The sequence below is a fragment of the Schistocerca americana genome, chromosome 6 (assembly GCF_021461395.2).
Source record: "Schistocerca americana isolate TAMUIC-IGC-003095 chromosome 6, iqSchAmer2.1, whole genome shotgun sequence".
NCBI lineage: Eukaryota > Metazoa > Arthropoda > Insecta > Orthoptera > Acrididae > Schistocerca > Schistocerca americana.
The window spans coordinates 195,728,871-195,755,801 of record NC_060124.1 but is presented as its reverse complement, the minus strand read 5'-3'; the positions used below and the strand labels follow the sequence as shown (position 1 = coordinate 195,755,801).

General features: G+C 40.8%; 1 protein-coding gene across 1 annotated transcript in view; it reads right to left on the bottom strand.

Moving 5' to 3' along the window:
- LOC124619750 (lymphoid-specific helicase-like) overlaps window positions 1-26,931 on the bottom strand; it is a 161,727-nt gene that overhangs the window by 75,750 nt on the left and 59,046 nt on the right. The window contains exons 7-10 of the mRNA XM_047146329.1: window positions 9,923-10,105; window positions 6,912-7,138; window positions 6,549-6,777; window positions 1,024-1,185 (exon numbers count right to left, since the gene is read on the bottom strand). Of these exons, the coding sequence (XP_047002285.1) occupies window positions 1,024-1,185; window positions 6,549-6,777; window positions 6,912-7,138; window positions 9,923-10,105 (801 nt within the window). The remainder of the gene's footprint in view (window positions 1-1,023; window positions 1,186-6,548; window positions 6,778-6,911; window positions 7,139-9,922; window positions 10,106-26,931) is intronic.

The following is a 26,931-nucleotide window of genomic DNA, read 5'->3' as shown; positions in this document are numbered from 1 at the left end:
GGCCAGCTGGTTGAAGCTGAGTGAATGTTTACATTTGTTAGGCTGTGAGAAGCTGTGCAAGTAGTTCCATAGTTTGAACTATCAAACACAACAAAATAAATTTCAGAATTAAACCTCCCATACACATTAAAAATGTGTGGAGGCCAGGACTTCCCTTTCACAAGTATTGCTATCACTGACTGAGCTATCCAAGCATCGCTCATGACCTGTCCTCAAACCTTCAAACTTCCATACCTGTCCTACTTTCCAAACTTCACAGAAGCTGACCAATGTATCTTGTAGTACTAAGTTCAATTACCCAAGTAAAGTAATTAAATGGCTTTCGATTGATTATGGTCTCAAGTTGACAGGCAGATAATTAAATACAAATAGTGTGTGGCAATATGGAGGATCTAGTTGTATGTTGTTGGAGTGGCAGAAACCTAAGCAGGAACGGTGTGGTAGTAGTGGACACTAGGGTTTGAACACTGAGAAGATGTGGTACATGGAGGGTCACATGGCCGGCACTTGGCACAGATTGGCAATGACCACGTTGGCCAATGCTTTGTTCACAGTCTCAACTCGTGCTGAATACTGTGCAGTGGTGGTAATGGAGTTTGTATATCATGTGGCTGCTGTCACAGTTGGTCCTGCACTTGACTGGCAAGTAAATCCCAGTGATCACTGAAATAAGGGGGCGTGAACAGATTTATCGAAGAGGTCTTCCAATAGGGTCTTCCACGGATACATGGTAAGTTGTTGGAAACATGAAGAGGCAACAGTGGACAAGGGCATTATGCAACTTTACACAGAAACAGAATGTTTGGGGTTTTTTAAGATCTAACAGCGGTACCTAACTGGTAAAGTAATTCCATGCCCCATGCATAAGTTCTACAAAAATCAACCTCACTTAACAAACAACTGATAAAAAAGTATTTTACTTTGTATTGTTAAACTGACTCTTTGAAACAAATCATCGTAGCTTTCAAGAGAAAGGTTCAGAACAATTTCTAAAAAATTTAAGCAATTTCAAATTTTACTCACTTCCTCCTTATGCCTCAACATTTCTATGTTGCGATCAACTGTTGCTTTGTACAATGCCATTTGTAATTCTGTCATTGGACAGTACACAAGCACTTCTTTCTTTGGTGGTAGCTTCAATTCTACATCAGTCTTCAGACGACGCAACACGAATGGTGTAAGAATCTGTAATATGAGATAGTTTTATTAAATTATGGGAAAGAGAAAACATTTGTTTTAATCTGCATAATACAAGTGACCTACGAACCTTATTTTTGTAATGATTTTAATTCATCTTCATTACAGTTAAATATTTCAGTGAAAGATCACACCACCATTATTAAGATACAGTAAATGATTAAGAAAATTTCTGTTTATTAATTTATAAAATATTAATGTCATAACTTTATTGAATTAGTAATTGGTTTGAAGTGGCTCTTCATCCTGGCCTATCCTGTACAGCAAACACTGTCTATGCTCTTTTTGTTCATGCTATTTATCATTCACATTATAACTTCTGAACAAGGCTACACTCTGGACAAGCACTTGAAAAACGAACTTTCCTAATGCTTGAATTTATATTCACTTTTAACATGTTTCTCATTTTCAAGAATGTTGTTCTTTGTCAAAGCCAGTATATGTTTTATAACCATTCTTCTGACTGTCATCAGCTATTCTGTTACCCAAATAGCAAAATTTGCTAATCCTCCCTTTTCAATGTTGATGGAATTTTATAACCCCTTTTTGAGAAACTCCGCATTCCGTTCAACTGATCACCCATGCCTCTTGCCATCTTACAATCACTATGCTATTGGCAAACATTACAATTTTTATTTCTTCCACCTAAAATTCAATAATTTTCACAAGTTTCTCATAGGTTTCCTTTACTGCTCACTCTATGTACAGATTAAATAACATAGGAGAGAGGACTACCACACAACTCTGTCTCACCCCTTTTTCTATTACAGCCTCCTTTCACATCCTTATAAGTGCAAATTAGTTTCTCCAGAAGTTGTAAATAGCCTTTCCCTCGCGTTATTTAACTCTTGCTATCTTCATAATTTCAAAGAGTGTGTTCCAGTCAACAATATCAAAAGCTCTTCTTAAATTTACAAATGCTATAAACATTGGTTATCCTTTCTTCAATTTGTATTCTAAGTTAAGTCACAAGGTCACTATTGCTTTACTGTCTTATTTACGGGTCAAAATTTTAAGGTCCTAATATGTTTACCCAAAATTTGAAATACACTAATAGTTAAAAGCTGTAAAACAAAGATACAGGTGGATGTGATCGGTTGGTTACTGACTAAAGAGGAATTAACTATCCACTTTCATACACAATTTAATTTGATATATAGAAAATCTACTCATCAAGCGGTGGCATACGGAACACACTGGTAAAATGTATTAACGTTTGCAGGCTTACACAGCTAGTGGCTGCTCCTTCCGGCAAAAGGGTTGAAGGGGAAGGAAGAGGGGTTATGGAAAAAGACTGGTGAGATTTAGGTAAACGGGCAGTGTTCAGTAAAGTTGCCCAGAATCCCAGGTCATGGAAGAGTTACCTGATGGGATGAGAAAGTAGGACTGATTGTTAGACACTGTACCGGACGAGATTTGTAAGCCTGAGAGCTTAAAAGTGGGAGACGGACTAATGTGTGACACAGAGATGACTGCCAAAATATTGTGCACAAGTTAATAAGAGCGAAAAGCTAAGTGCATTGTATGTAACATAAGTGGGGGGGGGGGGGGGGGGGGGGGGAATAGACAGGTCAGAAAATAAAAGATGTAGAAGAGTTTACATAACAATGTTTTGCCCTTTACATCAGCATGACCACCACTACGTTATCACTTAGGATGAATGGGCATAGCCAGAGGATGTGCACTGGAAACATACAATATCCTGTTGCAGAGCATACTCTGCAACATGACAGTTGTGACCTCGGTGCCTGTTTCACCACATGTGAAATGTGGGTTCTTCCTTGAGATACCAGTTTCTCAAAATTCTGCAGGTGGGAACTGGTGCTACAACATGTCCTTGGCTCTGGCCACCCACCTGGTCTTAATTTATGTTAATTTCCTCAGTCTCAGCATTTCTTCGCAGTAACTATTCCTTTCTTCCCTTCTTTTCTGTTTTCTACATGTTTCATTTTCTGAGTTGCCTATTTTTCACTCCTCTCTTCCACTTCTGTCACATACAATGCACTTCCCTTTCCGCTCCTATTAACTCATGCATCACATTTTGGCAGTAATCTCTGTCTCACTTATTATAGTCTCCTACCTTTAAGCTCTCAGGTTTCAAATCTTGCCTGGTGCAGTCCCCAACAGTAAGTCCTTCCTTCTCATCCCATCTCTTAAGTCCCCCGGACCCGACGTTCTGGGCGACTTTTCCGGACTCTACCCCTTTATCTAAACCTTGTCAATCCTTTTGTCACTCCTCTTCTTTTCCATTCAACCCTTCTGCCAGGAGGAGGAGCCACTGACTTCGAAAGTTTGCAAACTTCAATACTTTTTAATATGCATGTTCTCCTGATGCAGATTGGTGAGTAGATATTTTTATCTATCCAATTACATCATATTTTCAAAAATTGATTATTCCCTTTGATATACAGTAAGATAATCTATTTTATCATATGGATAAATGCGCTGAAAACACACTACATCTAGCAAGTACTTCTCTTCTTCTAATTCACTGAAAGAAAAAAAACTATTTATGGAGGTGATAAAGGACAGTAAGTGATTTATTATTCAGAACATAACATAAAAGTTTATTTAATTTGGCAAAATAAGCACATGTATTATTGATTTAAGATGAGAAAGAATAATAATTAGCATCAAACTTGTTCAATTGTTACAATATTCTACACAGATTTGCCAATGCTAAACTGGGATGTGCTTAGCCCCGTTAAAACAGTGGCAACTCTAGATTAGTCACAGTTGGAAAGTAATAGCTTTGATGTGCTCGTGTGCACAACTCAGTTAACTACATTGTCTGGAAAAAGGCCAGATGTGTTACAAATGCGCTCAACACATGTGAGCAGAGACCCAAGACAGGCAGTACTTCACTCTAAAAGGGTGTTTCCTCTGTAGTCATCACAAACTCTTATCACCTCTCACACACTGTCTTATCACTATCCTAGTTTCTAGAAAGCACCCTTTAGGAAGTACAATTGTCTGATCATAATGTTTCTTTGCTATTTCTCAAAGTGTTTACATCCAACTCAAATATACCATTCTTGTGCATAAATTTGGAGTCACACTATTTGCTATCCATGAAAAATGAAGATCTCAGTGGTTGTTCTCAGTGTAGGTTCTCCAGCATCCAACAACTGTTGGGCAGGTGTCAAGAGTTCGGCAGCATGCAAGAAATGAGCTAAGAGGGATCTACTCAAACCTGTTAAATACCTCACAAATTCCAATCAATCGGAAGAACAAAAAATTTAATTTTTTTTAAAAAAGGTACAGCAATACAACAAAATTTGTGATCAAAGCTACAACATTTTTGAAAAATTTTTGAATTTACATCCACAGTCTCTTCACAAAATAGTTAATTCTACTACAAACTTTCTCAGCTCTTCGCATAGTTAGCTAAAAAAGGTAAGCAAGTCATTATCACAACAATCTAATGACAATTTATCATAATGTAAAATAATATTAATTCAAATCCAGCACATCTTCAATGCTATCTTCACCTTAATGGCTTACTCCCTTTGTCAGCCACCTTCTATCGACTGAGAGAGAAGTTTTGCTTAGCTACCTGCAGGCACTTTATTCTAATGCTGACAACTTTGTGTGAAAATAAAATCAGTGTAATTTAATTCCTGTGGAACAGGACAGATAATACGTGGCCAAGTTATCTGTTGTGTGTAGTAATGTTGTATCCCTTACATTTGAATTATAATTCACCACATATAAAGTCACTCTTTGGACCACTTTAATGAATGTCTTGCAGAGCTTTCGTTTCACAACGTAAACAGCACTTGGCTGTATAACAACCTAGTGAGTGAACACTAGAATAGGTGGTACATGCATGCTGTGGCCAGGCAATAGGAACAAGTGGCTGGGACCACATCCAACTGGGCATCATACAGGGCACCACCAATAGAAGCACAGACTATAGGAGCTGGCACTGAAAGTAGAAGATTGTTGAAAACCGAATAACCCACGCAGTCTGACATTTTATTGTGTGACAAGGTTGACTTTGTTCATTATTATCATCCTGTAAAACTGTATGCGTTTTGTGCAGAAGACATAGTCCAGGCGGCCACAGTCTGGATACATCATTTGAAAGGAAAGACTGCTTCAGCTGTAAGTACTGTACTTATATGCATGACTAGTTTTCCCAACATTTTAGCTGCATCACCAGGTCACCAGGTGCAACCTTTACAAATTATAGACAAAACTCATGTCAGGCAAGAAAAGATATATGGGATGAATGTATTCAATGCCCAATGACTGAACCATGCATGATAATGCACATTTGAGGGTGCCACTTTTTTGCAATATTGCTGTGCTGTACAGGGAACACTTTGAAACAGTTCCAACCTGTTAAGGACTTATTAAGGTGTATGGTTCCACACACACACACACACACACACACACACACACACACACTCTCTCTCTCTCTCTCTCTCTCTCTCTCTCCCCCCCCCCCCCCCCCCCCCCCCCCATAAGTATCTTTCCTTTTATTGGTTTACTTTTATCTGTTGAGATAGGAATCAGTAGTTCAAAGCTTAAGTTCATCCCTAGGATATTAATGACTTTCAATTATTGCTTGGTATAATAATTTTTGTTCTTCAAGGTGTATACAAAAACTGCATACTTACATTTTATGGCCTTCATTGGCCCATTTTAATCAATTTCATAAAAAGGATTTTAGTTTCCTATTGGGCCAGTATAACTTCGTTACACAGGATATTACAGAAAATCCACATACCGCTGTTTTGTTCACAAATGTTTCACTGGTCTTCTGTGTTTGCACACACTATGACAAAATTTGATTGCAGCTTCAGTAAATAATGTTGTTTTGCACCCAAATTCCAATTGCTAAAGTTTACATTCAGTGGTGTCTCCTCAAAGAGTAAAGTGGCATAGAAAGAAGCCTAAGCTTGGGAAGGAGGGTCAGACCCCTAGGCCAAGACGGACCTATCTGTTGTGAGGTGGGCTCATTTTCTGGTGCTTATCCTGGCAACTTGTTCCACGAAAGATTGCAAAAGAAATTGAATGGAAGTATTTGGCAATGAAAAATAAAAAATATGCTGTGTTCCACTACATTATCTGGTGTCGTAGGTTTCAAAGCATCATCTTAAACCTACACAGATGGCGGATGGTATATGTAGTTTCAGAACACATGTACATAGTTCCAATGCAAAATAACAAACTGATTTTTTTAAAATTTATGTCTGCGCAGTTTTGCCAGGTGAGCAAGCATTTAAATCCAACTCCAACGACTTAAAACATGCAATTACTCTGGATTTTCCATGCGCTTTTCTTCTGTTTTGGCTCATTTTCATTTAAAAGTTTAAGAATAGACTACTACACATATACTCAACCTGATGCATAGTTGACAATACATTCATCTTCTTCTCTTGTTCAATTATCTTTACGTCACTACTCATTTGAGTTAATTCAGATGCCATAAACCAAGACTCAAAAACACTGAGGTCATTAAAAATTTCTGGCAATAAGAAGTTGAGCAGTGACCAAAGTTCTGTCAAATCATTGTGAAGTGGAGTGCCTGTTAGTAACAGTCTATTAGCAGCATTGTACTTCCGAAGAGCCCTGTTACAAAGAAAAAAAAACTGTTTTACTGGTAGAACAATAACAATAAAAATGATTATGAGTCAACATAAGAAGAAAGTTTCTCAGCAGAACGATTCACACTTCAAGGCTGCCATAACATATGAAGTGTTTACCTTGAGAGCATACTTTTATGGTTTTTTAATCTGTGACCCTCGTCGACAATGATGTAACGCCATTTAATATTTTGCAGCTCTCTGGCACTGTCAGACAATGGTATCTGGTAAGACGTAACAACAACAGGATATGTTCGATGAAATCCTGGTACTTCATGCTTAGTGCGGATTAAAGGCAGTAGTGCAGCACGTTTCTCTTTGTTCCCATGGAAAAGAATTACAGGAACCTGTATAAAAATGAAACAGTTTAGTATTGACACAGATTAAACAGTGTAATTCACTATAGACGGTAGTGAAGCTGAGGAAAGTGATGGCCAACTAAAGCTATTCACAATCCGCCAAAGGCAGCGGCACTTTAAGACGACAGTGATCAGGATCAATATCTGATGGTTAGGAAATCATTGCTCCTAGTAAATGGTTAAGTTTTTGTACCTTGCAAAAAGTAACCATGGACTACCATCACTGTGAAATTGTTTTCTGCAAACTGATGTAAACAATTACAATGATGCGGTAGTAAAGGGGATCAGGGATCATAATTAAAAATGGATCCATTAAAACTCAAGAAATCATTTCACTTAATGGAAGAATACAAAGGAAGAACAAGAAAATATTTCCACACATGTCCAGTTTGTGTTGGGATAAACAAATGTCAACAAATTTTCATTAGAACGGCTACTAACAGAAAGCTGTGACAAGCCAACTAGCCACCAAACATGAAAATGAGCGCTATCAGCAGCGAACCAACAAGTATACTCCATCTGCCCACTGCCAATAATTTTTATTTTAACTTACAGGAGAAAAAAAAGTCGCAAAGTGTACAGTTATTTTATTAACAAATCATTAAGGCAATTTCTTTAAAAAAATAGTAACTACTGTATCCTAAGGAAAATTCACTTCAGAAAATTTTAAAATTACATGGGGACAGAACGGCTAGTCAGTACCTATCTTTAAATAGTGAAATTTGAAGTAGTACCAATACCCATAAGTAAGAAGTAAATCAAAAATCCTAGCTGCCAAACAGTAGAAACTCCGTGTTGGAATATCAACACTATAAGGAAAAGGGAAGACCGCTACTCACCATGAAGATGATGTATTGAGTTACAGACAGCAAGAATGAAAAGATCTTTACACATTTAGCTTTCGGCCAAGGCCTTCTTCAGAATACGCACAAGCACCCCTACAAACACACATTCACTCTCACACACAAGCACGACTGCTATCTACGGCAACTGGAACCGAACTGGGAATTCCAATCTGAGCTGCAGGAGATGGGCTCTCTTTTCTGTAGAAGGCTTTGGCAAAAAGCTAAATGTGTAACAGTCTTTTCATTGTGCCTGTCTGCAACTCAAATGTACTCCTAGCTGTAATTTCTTCCCTGGGGGTTAAAGAGATTAATGTTGGAGAAGGTTGAAAAATAGGGACATGTCACTCAGATTACAGGCTGACATGGACAAGGGATGACAAGACAAAGGGGGAGGCATCAGAACAGAGCTGATGATGGATTACCAGGAAGAGAACTGGAAAGTGGATGAAAAAAATTAACAATCATCCCCAATGTAAAACCTGCCCCATACACCAACTCATTGTGATAAATTATACAATAGCAGAGGCAAAGCAATGTATGAAAAAACCATGTTTGCCAACTGACATAATACAACTAACAGACAACCCTCTCAGTAAAAAAGCAAAATTAGTAAATAAATTGGAGCCTACTTAAATTTTTATGAAATTTGAACTGGAAACTGTATCACAGAACTTCTCATGTAATAACTTTGATGACTACGATGTTCTAGCATTACACAATGAGTGTTCAAAAATTAACTTCTTTATTCATTTCTTTCTCATGACTTTGGATCTATTGCAGGCAGCTCTTTAGACAGATGGATTTTGTTTACATCTGGCAGAGCTTACACCAGATCTCAGATTAGAAGTTTAATCATGGCCTGCCCAATGTGAGATTCAATTTTTATTTAATAAAGAGTGAACAAGTAGTGTGAGACTTGTTTTGTGCAGCAAGAATTTACATAGTGCTTGAATTCCAGTGGAGAACAATCCTTTCTCCCAAAGTCTGGGGAGTTAGTTGGATGCAGGAGTCACACTTTTGTGTTTATGAATGGAACAACTGAATGAAAAGTTTGTGGGTGAACTGCTGGACTGTAAGTACAAATACAGGGTGTTTATAAATGAATATCGGGTTTTAACGCTTTATAATATTTTTTTATATTAAACTTACAGTTATAAATGATATGTCAAATGAAAGAGCAACTCAAATAGTTTTAACAAGAACCTTATAAATGTTCAATGTAAGCACCACTTGTCAAATGGCACACATCAAGTCTATAGCCGAGTTCTTCCCAAATGTTGATAAGTGTGTCATCAGTGATTGTAGCAACAGCTGCTTCAATCCGGTTTCTTAATTCAGGGTGGTCTGCTGGTGGCGGAGCACGTACACACAATCCTTGATGAAGCCCCAAAGGAAAAAATCGCATGGCGTTAGGTCAGGTGAACATGGAGGCCATGCAAAGCAAGCCCTGTCATTGGGCCCTTGTGACCCATCCAGCACTTGGGAACATGGGTAAATAGACTTTATGTGTGTCACGTGACAAATTGTGCTCACATTGAACATTTATAAGGTTCTTGGTAAAGCCGTTTGAGTTGCTCTTTCATTTGACATATCATTTATAACTAAGTTTAAGGTAATAAGTATTATAAAGCATTAAAACCCTGATATTCATTTATAAACACCCTGTTTGTACAATATACCAACAACAGGAGTTACCATTAGACGCTCTGATGAACTGATGGCAGTCTCCCTTTATAGTTGTGGGTGTCTCCCATTCATTCTGCACACAGGCAACACACCAAGCATTCTGACCCAGATTCATACTCTGGCAAATCTCTTGGCTGTCAGTCTTTTCAACACCCTCCCCTCCCCCCCCCCCCCCTTTCAAGCTTCAAAGAAATTTAACATTCCTTTTCAAAATCATCACTATGCATGATACTGCACCTACCTTTGGTGCAAAACGCTTGAATTCCATCACCCAGTTGGGTAGGGTTGATAAAGGGCCAATTATAAGGAATGGTCCAGAAACTTTCATTTCAATGAGGTGACAGATTAGGGCAATTGATTGGAGAGTTTTTCCCAGGCCCATCTCATCAGCAAGAATTCCATTGACTGCATTTTCATACAATGCCTGGAACAGCAAGAAAAGAAGACAGAGTGTAATTTTGCAGCACAAACAATTAGTAACACAAACACTTATTTAGTAACTGCTTCTTGTAACTAGCACAGTTGACAGGATATTATAAATACCAATCTTTCTATTGGTGATAATTAATGTTACTAATGGCAGTAAAGAAAAGCAAGGCCAACTGTGGACATTTTATGTACTCTGGATTTCTATGCATAAACAAAAGACATTGTATCATAGAAAATCTGAAGATTCAGTATTCTTAAATCACAGGATCAACAAACCGTAATTAGCAGACAATCACAAAGATCCTGTAAGGACTTAAAATTAACAATGTTGGTTTCCCTACTGTTTCATAATTAAAGAAGAAAGTCAGAATCATATTAACCTCTGTTTCAACATATTTTTTCTCATATGATGGTTAACACAGTTAACATGAAATAAGAAGGAACAAAAGCAATTTAAAATTCATTGTAACTAACAGTAAGAAATCAAACATAGAAAGGTATTTTAACACTAACTTATCTCTGAGGCACATACACAGCCATTAGATCAATATTGCAATACATTCATAAACAACATCTTTTTATCGGAAGAGCAAGGAAATGTTTGCTATAAAAATGTGTGCAACATGTCAGAGGAATTACGAAGAAAATACTCTTTTGATGCACAAACTAAAATCAACCATTTTCTCCAACAAAACAACAACCAAACTGTAAGCTGCCATTATAAACTGCATACAGCTTGACTGACATCCTTAAATTACCAGTTCAGAAACATCCCTAAGATCTAATTTGGTTTCATTAATGGATTCAAAGGTTGCATTTATGCTGCAGTCATGCTGCGGGCACATTGCTGCTTGCTGGAAGCATTTATCCTGCAACTATTCATGTAGCTAGTTGAATTAAGTTACTTGCAGATGTGTTCAAATGGCTCCAAGCACTATGGGACTTAACATCTGAGGTCACCAGTCCCCTAGACTTAGAACTACGTAAACCTAACTAACCTAAGGACACCACACACATCCATGCGCGAGGCAGGATTCGAACCTGCGACCGTGGCAGCAGCGCAGTTCTGGACTGAAGCGCCTAGAACCGCTCTGTCACAACGGCCGGCTGCAGACATGTGAAGTGGAACCAATGTTCTCTGCATTATATGACAACAGTAATTTGAAGAATGAGATTTTCACTCTGCGGAGAGTCCGCTGCAGAGTGAAAATCTCATTCTGGAAACATCCCCCAGGCTGTGGCTAAGCCACGTCTCCGCAATATCCTTTCTTTCAGGAGTGCTAGTTCTGCAAGGTTCGCAGGAGAGCTTCTGTAAAGCTTGGAAGGTAGGAGACAAGGTACTGGCAGAAGTAAAGCTGTGAGTACCGGGCGTGAGTCGTGCTTCGGTAGCTCAGTTGGTAGAGCACTTGCCCGCGAAAGGCAAAGGTCCCGAGTTCGAGTCTCGGTCGGGCACACAGTTTTAATCTGCCAGGAAGTTTCAACAGTAATTTGTTTTGACAAAAATGTCACTATTGCAAAGGAAGAGGAAGACTTTGTGTGGAGTGCACTTTTGAATGCAAAACATCCACACTACAGATGCTTTCACCAATTCTATCAATAGATGTTAAATTATTGGGACCACTTTTTGGGCAGTAACAAGTGTCACAACAAACATCCCATACTTTAATTATTATTGAAGCAGAAGTAGTTTCATACTTGAAATTCAGTCCAATAAAAGTGTAACTGTTGCTCACTATTTGGTAATACAGTATTTCAACAGTTTTTATCTACCGTGTATTTCATGTGCTGCACTTTTCATACGTAGATTTTTTGCCCTGATATTTTACCGAACAAAAATGGTAAGTCAGGTGAAACAATGGCACTAATTTCAAATAAATTACTACAAGTAATTTTATTCGATATGAAGTGATGGTATAACACACAAGGCCTCTGGTCCTAGATAGCTTTGCAGTTAAAAACAATCTAAATGAGTGTGTGCTTCATATCATCACTAACAGTTGGTTGTTAAGTCTTCGAATTACCTCATAAAGGTCAGAGGAGAGACTGTCTGCATTCCAGAAAGAAAAAAGTATCATTAAGGAGGTGTAGTCCACTCAACAATGGCACAGACTGAGTTACCTTTAAGCAGCTAATCACAGCACGTTTCTGACCGGCTGGCAATGAGCACTTCTCACAAGATGAAACAATTTGATACTCCAATGCTCCCAGTTTTCTTCTGGTCTTCACAGATTTCAGAGCTAGCCTAAACTTGCGAAATTCTAGGCCTAAGATTCCTCTTATTAGTCAATCTCTCACATTCACTCAATGTTCATGTATCACAGTTACCACTACTATTTTGTTCACTGCTGCACACCAAAAGGCCCTGCAGTCAGAATGGAATGCCAAGGACTGTCTCGTCATGGAACAGTGAGGCGTAATTTCTGCTTCGAACCTGCCCTCTACTCTATGGGACCCACTCCACTCTAAAATAGTCAGATCACATGCTGCGTGTAACTCTTGTCTTCGAACACAGCCACCAGCATACACCTCACCTCTAGCTGACATATCGGCCCAAGCCAACATAAAAGTACATGCAGACTTTATGAAAATATTCTGTGCAAAATTTGAACTCTTATTCTATATTGTGTTAATATTGCTGACTGCTCCAGGCACCAAGTTGGTTGGTTGACTGGGGGGGGGGGGGGGGGGGGGGGAGGCTAAACAGCGAGGTCTTCGGGCTCATGATCTAGGATGGAATAAATCAAGGGAGGAACGACATAAAAAGCACAGTCCAGTCAGAGAGAAGGAGTAACATGCAAACAAAGAGGGAAAAGGGATGTTCAGAACAGCTGGAAGGGGAAAGAACACAACGGGATGGGTGGAAATGGGGAGAGTAGGGGGTGCCCAGAAAAGCTACACACAGTGAGACACCAGCACCACTATCACAATACAACTGGAACACCACCAGGAGAAGGGGAAACAAAACACCACAACAGATCAGACAAAATGTAAGGAAAAGGCGGGGAGAGCCTGGCCAGTGTGGAGACAAGGTCAAGGCCTCCATAACCAGTAACACCAACGATAACTAAGGCACTCAATACCAGAGACACCAGCAATGACTTACACCCAAGAACACAAAGCATTTTCGTAAAGAAAATCGAGGACAGATGTAACCATGTGGGGGTCGTCCAATAACACCCAATACAAGGAAGGTGAGAAGGCATATTTAGTGTGAAGGGCCAAAAGTTGGGCGCAGTCCAGCAAAATATTGATCATTGTAACCGAAACCCTGCCAACTACAAGGGGGCTAGGGGTCCTCATTGCAGAGCAAAAAACCGTGGGTCAACCTAGTACAGCCCAAGACAAAGACGGCAAGAGATGGTAGAGTCCTGCCAGGAGAGGCAGAAAAAAGAACACCACATGATGAAAGTCTCCTTGACGGTGCGCAGTTCATTAGACAGGGAGCGGTAGCGTCCCAAGAGTCAGCCCACAACTGAACAAAAAGAGATTCAAGAATGAGATTTTCACTCTGTAGTGGAGTGTGCACCGATATGAAACTTCCTGGCAGATTAAAACTGTGTGCCGGACCGAGACTCCAACTCGGGACCTTTGCCTTTCGCGGGCAAGCTTTGGAGGGTAGGAGACAAGGTGCTGGCAGAAGTAAAGCTGTGAGGACGGGCCGAGAGTTGTGCTTGGATAGCTCAACTGGTAGAGCACTTGCCCACGAAAGGCCAAGGTCCCGAGTTCGAGTCTCGGTCTGGCACATAGTTTTTATCTGCCAGGAAGTTTCAAAAAGAAATTCAAAGTAAAGCTGCAAATCTGCCCCTGGAGAATGGGATGGTAGATGGTCACTCTCCAGCCAGATCAGCAAGTTCATTACCTGTGTTACCTACATGGCCAGGAACACAAAGGAAATCAACCAAACAAGCATGATCACCAACCAAGATCAGTGAGAAGATTGTGGATGGCAAAGACCAAGGGGTGGTGGGAAAGATACCGAGCAGTGGCCTGAAGACCACTCGAGTCCGTACATAACTAAACTCAGGCAAGGGAGAACTGTTTAATACAAGGGGCCTGAAAGAAGGTCATCAATTCCACAGTAAACTCCTAACATGTGGCAGGCAAGAGATGGTGTTCCGTGCCAACAGAAGTCGTGGAAACATACCCCACATTATCAGCACATTTAAAGCCATCAGTGTAAAAAACAATGCCACCCTGAAACTCCCATAACAGCATTTGGAACAAACAATGGAACACCACTGGAGCACTGCCCACAGAAGAGATTCATCTAAATCCGTGTGGCTGAGTAACTAACCAAGGAAGCATGGTTGGGAGAGAATGTATGGAAGAGGATAGGGAGACAGGATGGATGTCACAGTGGGGAGAAGTGAGGCTGAGCCCAACTGGTAAAGCCACCCAAGGGCAGGCATCGGTGGGCAACGGCCCAAAGTCGCGAAAAAAATAGAATAGGAATGGTTAGCAGGGGAAGAGTGAATAGTGATGGTATAGGAAACCCAAAGCTGAGACCACCAAATTTAAAGGGTAGGGGTCCCAGTTTCAACCGAAAGATCAACAACAGGGCTAGTGCGAAAGGTACCAGTGGCTAAATGGATACCACAATGGTGAACTGGGTCCAAGAGAAACAGCGTGGAAGGGGCAGCTGAGCCATAAACTTGACAACCGTAGTCCAGAAGGGACAGAACTATGTTTGGTAAAGATGAAGAAGGGTTGAATGGTCCGCACAACAAGAAGTGTGGGCAAGGAAGTGAAGAACACTGTGTTCAGATGATAGATATGGGGCAAACAAGTAAGCTTGTTGCCACAAAGAAGGCCCAAGAAATGGAACTGAGAGACCATGGTTAGGTGTTGGGCGCCGAGTTAGAACTCTGGAACAGAAATGCACCACCCTCGACTTCAGGGTAGAGTATTGAAAACCACGTGAGAGTATCCACTTGGAAGCGTGTTAGATGACACACTGGAGCTGTCATTCCACATTGGCCACCGAGTGGGAACTAACCCTCATACAGAAGTCATCCACATACAGAGCAGGTGTCACCAACAGTCTGGCGGAAGCCATATGTCCAGTAGAAAAAAGGGGACACTTAATACGGAGCCCTATGGAACGCCATTCTCCTGGGTCCAAGGAGCACTGGAACAGTAACAACCTCGACTCTGAATAGCTGCTGGAACAGAAACTGACACACAAAAATCGGGAGGCTGCCCTGAAGAACCCACTCATGGAGCGTAAGGAGGATGTAATGGTGCCAAGCTGTTGCAGGCCTTACAAAGATGGAAGAAAACTGTGACAAGATGGCAGCACTGATAAAAGGCCTGCTGAACTGCAGTTTCCAATCGAAGCAGATAATCGATCGGAGACCATTCCTCCTCAAAGCCATACTGTTAAGTAGATAAAAGGTCCTGAGATTCAAGGTCCTGAGATTCAAGGTCCTGAGATTCAAGGTCCTGAGATTCAAGGTCCTGAGATTCAAGGTCCTGAGATTCAAGGACCCGACTGAGCCAACGAGCCACGAACTCTAGAACTTGCAGGGGTCATTTGTCAGGCTTATGGATCGGTAACTATCAAGGAAACAATGGATTCTTGCGAGACAATCTCTCCATTGAGAGTGGAAAATGCCTTGGAGCCAAATCTAGTTAAACATCTGGAGGGGATACTGGCATTGTGGAGGACAGAAGTGTTGAAACAATTGGTTACAGTAGAAACAGGGCCACAAGAAGCTACCATTCAATAAAGTGCCACTGTAGGATTCCACCTGACAAGAGGTGAAACATACGCAGGAAGCTTCAACCTGCTGTTTCTGGAGAAGGAAGGCAGCTAGATAGGGTCCGACATTGATGCAGTCGCAAAATGGATTGCAAAGTGTTCCACGAGAACCGACGGATCTGTACAAAGGCCACCTGGAAGAGCAAAGCCCAGAATGGAAGACTGCCGCTGACAACAGAGGAGGCTGCAGAATGTATTCCAGACCCGTGATGACAGGACAGAAGAACCTAGAGACAAAGCATTCCCAACACGCTTGTTTTCTCCATTTGATTAAGTAACGGGCTTTGGTGCAAAGACATTTAAATACAATAAGACTGGCAGAGGACGGGTGTTGCTTAAGATGTTGCAAGGCACAATGATAATCATTGATAGCACTGGCAAGAGCCGTGCTGCACCATGGAACTGGTTGATGGTGAACGGGGCCAGTCAAGCGGGGAATGGCAATGCCAGCAGTGCAGATTATCTTATCAGACAGTTCATGGACTACTTCATCAACAAAACCAGACATAGGAGGTGTGAACACAACCTGAGAGGTACACAGAGGGCAATCATTACGATGAAAAGCCCAGCATGGAAACCTGGTCATCGGGAGGTGGGAAGGGAATGAGAGAATCAATGCGCACGGTCATCATGTGTGGCGATCAGTGTAACGAAGGAAGAAGGGAAGGGGAAGAGAGCAAAAGATCAATGGCAGAGAAATTGCCATAAGCAGCACTAAAATGAGTAGGGAACCATCATTAATAAGATACAGGTTGTGGTCTGCAAGAAACTGGTCAATGGGGAGTTCAAGTTAGAGATTGCAAACTGTAATGGCAGATTCCAAGTGGACTCAGATGGCAACCACTTGCAAAGTGGTAAGAAGTGGGATCCACGTATTAACAATATCACACAGACCGACGTGCAGACACTACCGGAAGCCCTCAAAGGATCAACCTGGTTCCGACAGAGGGGAGAGACAGCACCTCCGGGGGCACCAGGGGGCCTTGTCCTGGGAGTTATGTTTCTTCTTCTTCTGCTCCTCCTCCTCCTCTTTCACAGGTTGAGGACAGCAGGGTACAGTGGGAAACAAGGCTGTTGCAAAATCAAGAACTGAAAAAGCGCAGGCAATCTCGGGGGCACACAGATTGTGTCTCATGGCGGAATTATGGTAGCAGGTCTCTGGCCTGAGAGGCACTGGGGGAAGGGTCATGGCAGGGAGCCCTATCACAGATGGGTAACAAAGGACAGGGGGCACTTCTTTGGCCAGGGAGGGGTAGCAACACCTGTAGGGGAAGGTACGGGAACCTCAGGGGAGGGGGAGAGGAGAGGGTGACAAGACTGCGGTAAGGAAGATGGAGGATGGGGAAAGGATTTAAGAGAGGAAAAAGTAGACGTCGCCAACACAGGGTGGAGTCTAGGGCTTACACTCTTGTATGTTCTTTTCTTTCTTATAAGCTGGGCAACACGGTGAGAGTGGAGAGTGACTGTTGCGACAATTTACACACATGGGTGGCAGAACACAGGGGCTCGCCTCATGGAGTGAGTGTCCACAGTTACCACAGAGGGTCCGTTGTACGTCTGGAAGACGTGCAAGAAACGCCAGTACTGAAAGTACCTCATGGGTGGCAGGACATATGGCTTCACAACACACCAATAACCTTGACATCTTGACCTTCTCTGGGAGGATACCTCCCCCGAAAGTCTGAATAAAGGTGCTGGTAGGGGTTTGCTTGTTTTATGACCTTCCTGCACACACTGAACAAAATGAACACCCCATCATTCCAGATTAGCCAAGAGTTCCTCATCAGTTTGAAGGATGAGGTCCCAATGAAAAATGACTCCATGGACCTTATTCAGAGACTGATACTGAGGTGTAATAGATACTGGGATGTCACCAAGATGATCACAAGCACAATGAGCTGCAGACTGGGTGGCAGAAAGAGCTTTGAACAACAGGGAATCGAAGTGCATTTTACTGAGAGACTCCACTTCTCCCAATTTGTCGTCGATCTATTTTTCACAAAAAATAGTGGCTTTGTGGTGGTGAATGTGCCCCTGTCCATCCTAGTGAAGATCATGTAGTGGTGAAAGTATTTCACTCAAAGTTGGCAAGCCTGGTCCTCCTCCCAAGGTGTCCTGGTCCTCCTCCCAAGGTGTAGCCTGGGAAAGGATAGACTGCAGATTCGTTAGAAATAGCATTCAACAATCCATTACCACTTGAAGAGATGTCTGTACAAGAACGACCAGATTTTTGGAGCTTGATACGCTTCATATGCAAAGTATCTGCCCTGATACCATCCACTCCAATCAGGGGCTCTCCCCATGGGCACCACCCAGCCACACCATGGGCTGTCTGGCACAGTGGCCATTGCTGGGAGTTCCGATGCTCTAGAACGACAAGCAACCACTCCTAGGCATATTTTGAGAGGCAACAGATCAGGTATCAGATGTACAGTTCGTGTGCTGTCAAGCGTGCTCAGCCAGATGAGTATGTAGGAGCCCCACCACACGGACTGGCTACACATGCTAGTGACGTAGCAGGACGGATGGGGGCTAAGACAGGGAGGAAGAGAGGAAGGAAGGGAGGAGAGGGATCCACATCATAGACACTAGGGTGGGTGTTCTTCCCCAAATGGCTCATACTACAGACAGAAAATTTATAAGTGGAGGTCAACCCCCACAAAGAGAGACCACAAATGATGAAAGAGAAAAGCCAACAGAAACAAAACTGCAAGGAATAAGGGAAACCAGGTACATAGCCAGGAGCAGGGCCAGTGAGGAAGGAGTGAGGATGGGGATGAAGCGGCACAGGGAAGAAAATGCATCCCAGGAAGGAAGAATGGGCTGCAATATCCCTGTGCCCTGTGGGTGCCACGCACAAACTCATGGAAGAATCATGAGCCCTCTGGGGATATAGACACCACATTGACAACCCTTGTACACTCAAGGTGGGTTAAGATGCAGTGCCACTTGGGAAACTGTGTGCTTTGGACACGATGTCCACAGAGCCCTATTTCTGCTACGCATTTTAGCTTTTCAACAAACGACCTGCTTACACGTAGCTCCTGTGTTTGCTGCTGGTCTTTTGTCACTGTTTCAGTCTTCATTTTCTGTTACTGGCTATTGACTAAGATTCTATTTTGCTTAGAAAGTGACAAGTCATCTTGGTTCTACAGAGGAAGCAACAGTGAGAGTGAACTCTTTCACTGGGATGATAACGACTCTTCAACAAAATCTGCAACTATCCTACGCTGATATACACAGCTGCTACATCACATTCATCTTTTTCTAGAAGAGATGAAAATTCCCCAGAATCTGAAGTGTCAAAAAGTGAGCTGAAATACTTGGGAAAAAAGAGGACACTTTAGCAACACATTTCGCAGTAGCACTAGTGATTTTGAATTTGACGATTCAGCTTCAGGGCACAATTTTTAGCAGGAAAAGTGTCCAATATTGTCATTTTTTTTCTGACATCTGTAACAGATCTCAAATTCCACAGCAGATGAAATCAAAAAATTTGGTTTACACATTGTCGCAAAAGCATCATAATCGCAGCAATCTAGATTGTCCAGATGGAAAGATATGTGGCATGATCAACTGTATTCCTTCCTCCCCTACTATTTATATCGCAATGGCTTGTTATAAAGCTGAAAATTAGTGACTATTGGTCCAGAAAGACCACTGGAACACTAGTTTCCAGTGAAATTATGTCCAGAGTCAGTTTTCTGTTATTTTCATAATGTTTCACTTTAGCAACAACTCTGCCAATAACCAAGGAGAATGTTATCTAAAATTAAAAATGTACTTGATAAAGTGTGTAGAACATTCCACAGAGCATTTAATCTACAACAGATATTCTGTATTGAAGTGCCATACATGGTCCTTTGACAGCCATTTGGGCCCCATAGCAGTGTCCTTTGAGGGAGGATTTCAATTTTGGTAATAGGAAATAGGATGCTAGTGCCAAGTCATGAATGTAACAGGTTTTGGGAATCGCTCAGATGCCATCAATTGTCAGGCAGGCAATGACCTCTGAGAAGGTGTGGCTGGGTGCAATGTGATGCAATTTCCAATATCAGGCAATGGCTGGCCTCACCTGGTTGACCCTTCTCTTCAGTCTTCTCAGTACTTGTAGGTACAAAGAACCATTCACTGTCTGCCCTCAGCTGCAGATTCCCAGTCGACCACCCCCTTAGCACGGAAGAAACCAAGAAGCATGGCTTTCACTCTGGATTTGCTCATTTGAGCCATATGTGGAGGAGATGATGATGATTGCGGACCATTCACATTGCCAAATCTACAGTAATCTGGTGTCCATTGTCATCTTAACAATGCCAGCTGCCTCTGCGACCACACTCACTTCTAACCCACAGTCCGAATTCACCATTTGCTGCATGTATTGCACATTGTCATCAGCCAGCATGGGGCTCATCCTCTACGTACTCTCTGCCACCTTTGAAGAAGCTCGGGCCGCTTAGGAACTGCAGTTTGTAACATATATTCAACTTCGAACACTTGGCGATCATGGCCAATGTCTCAGTACCTTATTTACCCAGGCCAACACAAAATTCGATGGCGCAACACTATTCAATCATTTGCTACATTTTGTGCTTGCACAGTCACTCAGCAGGATTCCACTAAAACCATAATCTCGCCCGAACAAAAGCTCACAAGTGACTGGCACTAGATGCATGTTTATGGTTCGGCCCCCACCACCACACACAACGCATGGTGCAAGCTCACTGTGACGTACTGTCACATAAGGGAAAAAAAAATTGTTCCCCACACTTTTCATACATACTCTGTAGTGACAACACACATGAACTCAAATGTGCAACAGGAGCACACTATCATCAATTTTTATTTGAGCCCTGAGTAGTTCCACTGTCTACATGGGAAAAATCTTCTGGTTAAAAGTAATACCAGTATTTGACAATATTTGGTTTCTCTTATTTTCTAATAACCAAATTAATTAATTAAAACACACACACACACACACACACACACACACACACACACACACACACACAACAACAACAACAACATTTCAAGTAGCCATAGCAGCACCACTACCAAAGTTTTTCAATTTTAAATAAACTTTTTAGAAGGCAGAAGTAATTTTTATTAGTAAAATTTGCATTGGTTTGAAATATTGCATTATTATAAAAATGGGAAAAGTAATTAGTGCTATTTTAATGACAATAGTGAAAGAAAAGAGTAACACATGGCACAAGAATTGGTACAGCATTGCCAAGACAATAACGTCCCAGTTGGTTTGTGTCAAGGCTTAAGGTACACGTGTACATCCAGTGAACAAGACCTGGTCTACACTGTAGTTTCTCATGTCACTGCCCGACATCCATTGTACTCCACAATGGCACCAACATTAGTCTGGAAACATTTTTACGAAGTGACATAGTAATGAATTATAAAGCTTCACTTCTATGAAATAATAAAAACAAAGTAATTTATTGTAACAGTAATAAATTAAAAACTTACCAACAACTTGTCTGCTGCCTGTATCTACATAATATGCCATTATCTGCTTGTACCCCATGAACGCTGATAAATTAACATGAAAGATAGAGCTCTTCATCCTCAGTTTTCACCCAGTAACACTGACTACGAGTAATGCTCAAATAGTAGTATGTTCTCCAATTACAATACAATTTCTGGACAAAGCTTTGAAAAATTAATGTCATTAGGAGGATACTGGTGATATTTTGCAGTGCTAAACCACTTACTGCTTTTCGACAAAAGCAGCCAACGATGGACAGACTGTTTTTTTTTATTTACCTATCTCATTTAATATTTTGATTCAACGTATCTTGAAACTGAGGGAGTTAAAATTTTTCAATCTTTGTTCCATTTCTACATTTATTACAGGAAATAGGTATAAAAACCAAAAACTGGTTGTTTCAGAATCCTATAACAACCGATTTTTACAATCAGGCTAAACTGGTGTGGTTGGGAAAAAAGAAAAAACTGATATAACCAAAAACTGGTTGTTTCAGAAAATACCACCATCCCTAGTTCATAATCATGGAACAACTGAAGTTGTACTCTTCTCAATGAGAGGCTATATGTGCCAAAACTAAAGAACAAACAAACATATTGGGTCCAGTTTATGTCCATTTATACAATGCTTACCCTAAAATAGTTCAATAAAAGAAGTGCAAATGTTTAACGTCTGTAATATGACAAACATCAGACACGAAGGAGAGTGACAAAGTCTAGGGAAAGAATACAAAACCACCAGGAGTTGCAAATTATTATTCTAGTATGGTGGAGAGTTTCATCTGTATCTAGCAATAGAGCTTTATGACACCTGCACCACAGAAAAGAGGAACGCTGGAAGAGGAAGGTTCTCTGATGAGAACCTTGGTAAGTTTTACTGGTAAGCACTTTTCCAAAATTATTGACTATGTGTACTTATACCAATACTCCAATGAGCACATGCGCAATTTGCAAGTACGTATACAGAACACACTAAATACCACCAATGTTGTGCTATGTTTCAAGGCTTATCATACAAAGAAAAATAATTGTCTGTAGAGGATGGCACATGAACAATGAAATACATTAATATTTTTCTAAAAATATATGCAACACTAAAAAATAAGTTTTTAACTTTACCAGAGCTGGTCCAAAGCTGCCTGTAGTTAGTTTATGACTACAATTAAAAGCACAACTTATGTTCACCAATGGTACAAAATTATACATAATCTAGTTCCGATGCATGCCCATTATTTAGATGAAAACAAAATGTGTTTTGTCATCCTTTGTTATTTGGTTTTAGAGGTTGCCTAAGGAAACTGTTTGGATTTGTCTACTATTACAGTGAATTTCATAAATTACAATAAAAACTAAAAATTTAAGTTCCACTGCACAAAGAAATCTAGAATGGAGAGCAGCTATGAAGGCAGGCAGGTAGGTATGTTGCGCGTTCTTCCCCCCCCCCCCTCCCGCCCACACACACACACACACACACACACACACACACACACACACACAGAGAGAGAGAGAGAGAGAGAGAGAGAGAGAGAGAGAGAGAGAGAGAGAGAGAGAGGGGGGGGGGGGGGGCAAATACATTGCCACACTGCCGATTTCCTAATTTCCTTGTGTCAGTTCGTGCACTGAGACAGCTGACGGCGCACTAGCATAAACATCGTTCCACAGTGAACTTTATGAATTGCATCCTTAGTAATGCGAATCTTTACACACACACACACACACACACACACACACACACACACACACACACACACAACCTTCCACATAGAATTAATTAATGTTCAACTCAATCTCAACATTCCCAATCGTATAAAATATCGAGATACATAATTTCTCTACATTAAATTCTATATGGTTGAAAAAGACAGAATCTGAAAGTAAAACAGCTGTAAAGAAAAACATAAAAAACCAGAAAATCACTTCATGTGGCAACAAGGTATATATGCAAAACTTTATGCTGTTTTCGTATTTGTAAAAGCTTTCTTAAAAGCTCTAATTTATATATACATGTAAGTAATAACTAATATTTTTCCTATTATGTAACAGAAAGCAAATGAAAGCGCAGCAATGATGCTGAAACGTCAACAAAATGTCTCCGGGTGATACCACAGAAAGAAACAATTGTCTTTTGCTCAAGGCGGATACCTTCCTGGAACCGCTCGGCCACTGCGGCCGGCAGCGTTATAGTATGTGTATTTAATTGAACGATATATGTTCTTGAAGAAAACAGCATTGTTATGAAGTCAAAGGTGAAACTTGAGCTACTAATAATTTTTTATGCTGCTGCAGGCACAGTCACACAAATAAAGTCATAAGTAGCAGTAATTGGTACTTACATATTTCACAGCAAGAAATCTGAGCCATCGTCTTTGCTGTCCACTGTAGATGAATCAGACACTGTCCAATGTAGATGAATCAGACTCAGCAAGATTTATGAAAAATGTATCCATAACCATGTCCCTGCCAATTTCCCTGTTGTATTCTTTATGTTGCAGTTTTTCTGCATGTCTTACACAAGCTGCCCATGCAGATGTTGAGATGCTGTCTATTGCCACACGTGTAAGTCTATCAACATCTGCAATTTTGAATATATTGTTCTTTTCCGCAATATATGCTTTCACCCGAGCCCATACCAGCTCGATTGGGTTGCAATGGCAATGGTAAGGGGATAATCTTAACAATACCGTGTCCATACTGCTTTGCAATTTCGCCTGTCTCATAAACTCTGTATGCAGGCTTGTGTTGATTGGCAAGAACCAGCAATTCTGCTCTGGTATGCGACGAGTTATGAGGTATTCCATTAGATGACAGCCATGCAATAATGTCTGCCTTTTTGGAGTTCGTATTTGGAGCTTTGTTCACTTGCACTGAGTGGATGCTTGCATTGTCCACAACTATAACTGAAGATGCAGGAATATGTGGCAATAATTATTGTGTAAACCACCTTTTGAAGATGCTGTATATCATTTTAGAGTGGTAAACTCCAGAATTCTTATCTTTTGACGCCTTAAAAAAAAATCAGCTTACCCTGGGGAATAAAGCCAGTATCTGCTGATCTGACACGAAGCACTACAATTCTGTTACCCTTACCAACAAGAACATTTATCCATCGTACCCGCTGCTCATTTTCCAGCACATAGCCCTAGCGTGGTTCTGATTAACAAAAGTTTCATCTAAGTAATAAATTCGAGATGTACCAGCTTCTCTGATCTCCTGCATTGTTCTCAAATACAGTCCTTGCAGCTACAATATTGCTTTGGTCCATTAATAATTTCCTACCATCGTTTGTTTTCTGATACCTGAACCCCATGTCTTTCAGTATCCTCAACATGGTGTAGTGTAACGACGTAAGTTTCTTATAAACGATTTTCTTTTGACATATGACCATGTGTAGACTTCGTCACCTACGTCAGTTACAACCCACTTCAAAATTATTTATATTCTTTTTAAATTGTCTCAGAATGGTTCTTGAACGAAACACTAAATCATCATTTGAGTCGTATGCGCAGAATTACGTCTCAGTCCAACTGGTTTGCGTAAACTTTTTCAATTTTTAAATGTCGTTTGTTTCTCCTCAGAAATTATATTGATACACATTATCTGATTTAATCGATATTAGGACCACACTGAATAAACTTTTTGAGATTCGAAGTCACGATGAATGCTGTCAAAATTCAATCATCTTGTCAAATATATTATTAATTCATTCACATAATTCTTCATAAATAAATCCTCGGAACACTTATTTCAACTTTAATAGCATCCACTAGTTTATTATCTTCCTACATACAGATGTGAATCTGAGCCTTGACAAGACAAAACTAACAGTATCAATAAGATTAAACTCTCTACGACGTCATTGTTGTACAAAACATTACAAATTATTCATTTTCAATTTTTAGAAGCACGACGCAACAACTCGGTTTCAGGGTCTTCTGTTGCTCTTAGGCTGTCGACCCGCGACGTATAGTGGCCAGCAATTTTCTCTCCGGTCCCAGCAACGAAGATGCTGTCTCCGTTCGTTGCGCCGCCCTCTCCGTACATGAAACATAAAAAAAAATACAAAAACTTTAGACACTTCACAACCATTACAAATATTACAAAAATATATAAACAAAACTAAATTAAACTTATATTCACCTGCAAACTGGGCTGACACTGGGGGATGGGTGACGCTTCAATTTCGTCCCACTACAATGGTCCATTTGCTTCCGTTAAAATTTTCAGCTTCTTTCATACGCAAAACTTGTTTCTCTGCTGTTGGATACTCGCCTTCAGCATATATGCTGAACACTATGCGTCGCTGAACGTTTTTCGCTAAATTGTCTAGTTCACTCACTTCTTTTTTGCGGTTTGTTGCTTCCTGGTGATTTGAAAACAGCTAAGCTGCAGGCTTGCACAGACGTCTTACCTTCGCTGGATATTCTCTGAATGGTCCTCAGACCATCACTACAGGCTTCAGCTCTCTGCTCCTGGCATTTGGAAATAGCGCGACTCCTGGTGTTTGGCAATGGCGCGACCCGCACTTTGTGCTGGCGTGGATTCAGCGGAAGATTGTCTCAAAGTATTGGTACACATGGAACACTATTGCTCTTGCCTGTTTGTGTAGCACTTGGCGTGATTGCTTACCATCACTCATAATGAACACTATGAAGGCAGTCAGTACTCAGCAAGGAACGCTATGACTGAAATAAACAGTTAGAACTTCCGAACACAGCACGGCCCGCACAGAACAAAGACAAGAATGTCACTGGCACACAACTGGCCGTGAGTCACATGGTACACTTCCACATGCTTCTGCATCTTCGTAGCTGCTCTCCACTCTAACTTACAAGAAGTCAACCATTTCCGGCTTGCAAGAAGTGATTTGAAAGTAAAGCAACCCTTCAATTTACTACTACACAGAACAGAACATCCATGTCTTACTAACACTTTACAGGGACTACTCAATACACTCACTAAATCTCTTTGTTATTCTCAAGAATTTCATCTGCGCTGCTTTATACTAGTGAGTAGAGAGATAAGTACAAAGAACCTGGGAATATAATGAGAAATTAAAAACTACGAGAAAATCCTTTACGATTGTACATCACTTATTTTTACTTGTTAATCATTATTCTGAACACTTCTAGTAACGGGAGCATGTCACTTAATAAACAATGAGGATGATGTCACAAACGAGCTGCCAGACAATGTTGGTTTGAATATTAGGTTTTTCCCCCCATATCCTCCTACCAGCTCATGAAAAGTCAATGCAAAATACATAAACCCATGCTGACACCCTCCTAGTTTTTGTACTGTAAAATGATAATATTACACAGAATGACAACAGTACTTGAATGAATTTTTACTCTGCAGTGGATGCTGCACTAATTTGAAATTTCCTGCCGGACATACTGTGTGCCGGACTAGGACTGAACCTGCGACGAGATTTGAGGGTGAAGCGATGCTGCAGGTTAAATGTGCTAGTAAAGTTTATTGGGCTTTTTTCATTGTTGCTGAGCCATATCAGCAAGATGCGACCAGTGAGATTGCAGTATAAACATATCGTAAGGCTTTAATGAAGT